We start from the raw sequence: 2,375 nt of genomic DNA, 5'->3' as shown, positions 1-2,375 counted from the left end.
CCCGCTCTGTCTGACTCAAACCCAGCACCGCCTCTGCCCTGTCCTCCCTGCCCCTCTGGAGCGGAGAAGCTATTCTCCACCCTCACACCTGCTTTTTCCTTTCCACTTGAGAGAACTGTATTGCCTGATATGACCTGGTCCCCTCATGTGTGTCCTCTCCCTGCTCTACTTGAATGTTAATTCCACCAGGCTGTTGACAATGTCCTTCTTGCTCACCCAGCACCCTGCTTGGTGCTGGGCACAGAGTAAGTGCTCAGGAAACTCCGTGGTGCAAATGGATGCACCAGCACAGCCTGTGTTGGAAAATTGGGGGTATGCAGCCAACAGGCCACAGGAGGGGCGCTCTCAACAACCCAGGCCTCCCGGGAGTGGCCCTGTTCCCCTCACCCTCTACATGAGCCAGAGAGACTGGTGTGCCCCCTGCCTCCTCACTCACCCAGTTCTCCATCTTCCTGGCCCTGCGCTCCAGCCCCTTCTGCAGGCGCTCCCCAACGCCGCCTGCTGTCTGGAACTCTTCCACCAGCTGCTTGGTTTGGGCCCATTCCTCCTCGCTCACGATGGGCTGCAGTGCCTTGAGATAATGGTCCAGGGTCTGCTGGAGCGGGGGCACGGGCAGCCGGGGGAGCGAGTCCTGGTGTGCCTTAAAGCGACTAGAAACCTTCTTCAAAGAGGAGGGCTTGAGGAGGCCCAGGGGCTTCACCTGCAGGCAGCAGAACATCCTGCTCATTCTCTCACCAGCTCTGGGAGACCCTGGCACTCCTAAAGCTGAAGTCCTGGGCACTTATGTGCCCATTCCTGGTGTCAGAGACAGCCTCTTGGGTGGGGCCTGCCCTGGTTTCCCAGCCCTCAGCTGTAGGTGTCTCCACCTCTTAGGGGCCTGGAGATGCAGGTAGGGATGGGGAGGGGCCACTGATCTTGGCAGGGCTCACAGGAACCAAGCCAGGATGGATGGCACCTGCCAGGGGCGGCAGAGATCAGAGGGGCCTCTCACCTGCTGGATGCATAGGGCCCCGCCTTTCTCACCCTGGGACGATGAGCTAGCCAGCTGGTGAGGTGATGGCTCCCTCCCGGAGGTTCCCACCTCCTTTTCTCCCACCCGTACCAGGTTGAGAAATAGGAGGGAAGAAGAGAAAATCAGATAGAGCTAGACGATGACAGTACCTTTGGGCTTTTTCCTGTCTATGGGTTGGGGAGAGGGGTGGCATGGGGACAGTACTGTGCCAAGAGAGAGCTGAGTAGCCTGGCAGGAAGGTGACAGTTGGCAGAGAGGGAGAGTCTAGAGGCTCTGGTGGCAGAGAGAGAGAGAGAGACAAGAAGGTCCAAGGCTGCTGGCAGCAGTGGGCAGGCAAGCGGCAGAGGCTCCATTTCATACCTTCTCTTTCTGCTGCCCGTTCTCCATGGCAGGACTGAGGTTCTGAGCCCTGTCTGTCTGCCTCTTGGGCTGGATCTCTAAGCCTAACTGTGCTATCAAGTGAGTGAGCAGAACCTAGCAAGAGGCAGCCAGTTGCCCGGGCTGGAAAGAGAAGACAAGAGCCAAGATTCAGGGGGAGGCAGATGAGGTAGTGGCTGCAGTGGCTGTGGTGGCATCTGGGCTTGTGGTTGCTGCGGGAGCAGCTGCTCCATCCTCCCCAGGTTCCAGAAGTGGAGGAATGGGGAGCAGATGAGAGGGATAACGCTGTGCACTGGAGGAGAAGGAAACCTGGAAAACTTCCCTTTCTTCCCTGGATGGGTCCAGTGCCAGGGAGTCAGGCCAAGAGGTATTAAAACTCCACCTGCTGGAATGTGCATCGGTCTGTGTGATGAGGGAATACTTGGCTGAAGGACAGAAACTGCTTGACCACCAAGGTTATACCGTAACCTTGAATATGGTCCTGAAAACTGGGGATGGAGCCACTGAGGAGCAGACCCCCGAAAGGGGCAGCCAGTGGGCATTTCTCTCCAGGACATCTGATCCCTTCTGGGCCACCCTTCCCCTAAAGTCTAGTTCTCTTGAGTCTAGTTCATTTAGCTGGGGGTTACCAGTAGAGACCTTTGGGCATTAAAAATAAACCAAAGAATGCTGGCTTGGGGATTGGGCTAGATTTGAGTCACCTGACCAGGGAAGGTGGGCCAAGTCTCTTTTTGCCTCAGTTTTCCTGGCAGTGATCGCATGGGGTCGCTAAGAGTAGGGCACGACTGAGCGACTTCACTTTCACTTTTCACTTTCATGCATTGGAGAAGGAAATGGCAACCCACTCCAGTGTTCTTGCCTGGAGAATCCCAGGGACAGAGAAGCCTGACGGGCTGCCGTCTATGGGGTCGCACAGACTGAAGCGACTTAGCAGCAGCAGCAGCAGAGGCCATCTGTGGGATAGGAACACCTTGCTGGTTCAAGC

The 2,375-nt window shown here is 56.8% G+C and overlaps 1 protein-coding gene across 1 annotated transcript in view; it reads right to left on the bottom strand.

Moving 5' to 3' along the window:
• Window positions 1–2,375, bottom strand: part of CRAT (carnitine O-acetyltransferase) — a 12,501-nt gene that overhangs the window by 9,380 nt on the left and 746 nt on the right. Inside the window, exons 2-3 of the mRNA XM_010856959.1 lie at window positions 1,373–1,513; window positions 437–700 (exon numbers count right to left, since the gene is read on the bottom strand). Coding sequence (XP_010855261.1) covers window positions 437–700; window positions 1,373–1,399 — 291 coding nt within the window. The 5' untranslated portion in view covers window positions 1,400–1,513. The remainder of the gene's footprint in view (window positions 1–436; window positions 701–1,372; window positions 1,514–2,375) is intronic.

This window comes from Bison bison, unplaced genomic scaffold (genome assembly GCF_000754665.1).
Source record: "Bison bison bison isolate TAMUID 2011002044 unplaced genomic scaffold, Bison_UMD1.0 scf7180017864375, whole genome shotgun sequence".
Taxonomy (NCBI): Eukaryota; Metazoa; Chordata; class Mammalia; order Artiodactyla; family Bovidae; genus Bison; species Bison bison.
Note: the sequence above shows the minus strand (reverse complement) of the source record. Positions and strands in the feature narration are given on the sequence as shown.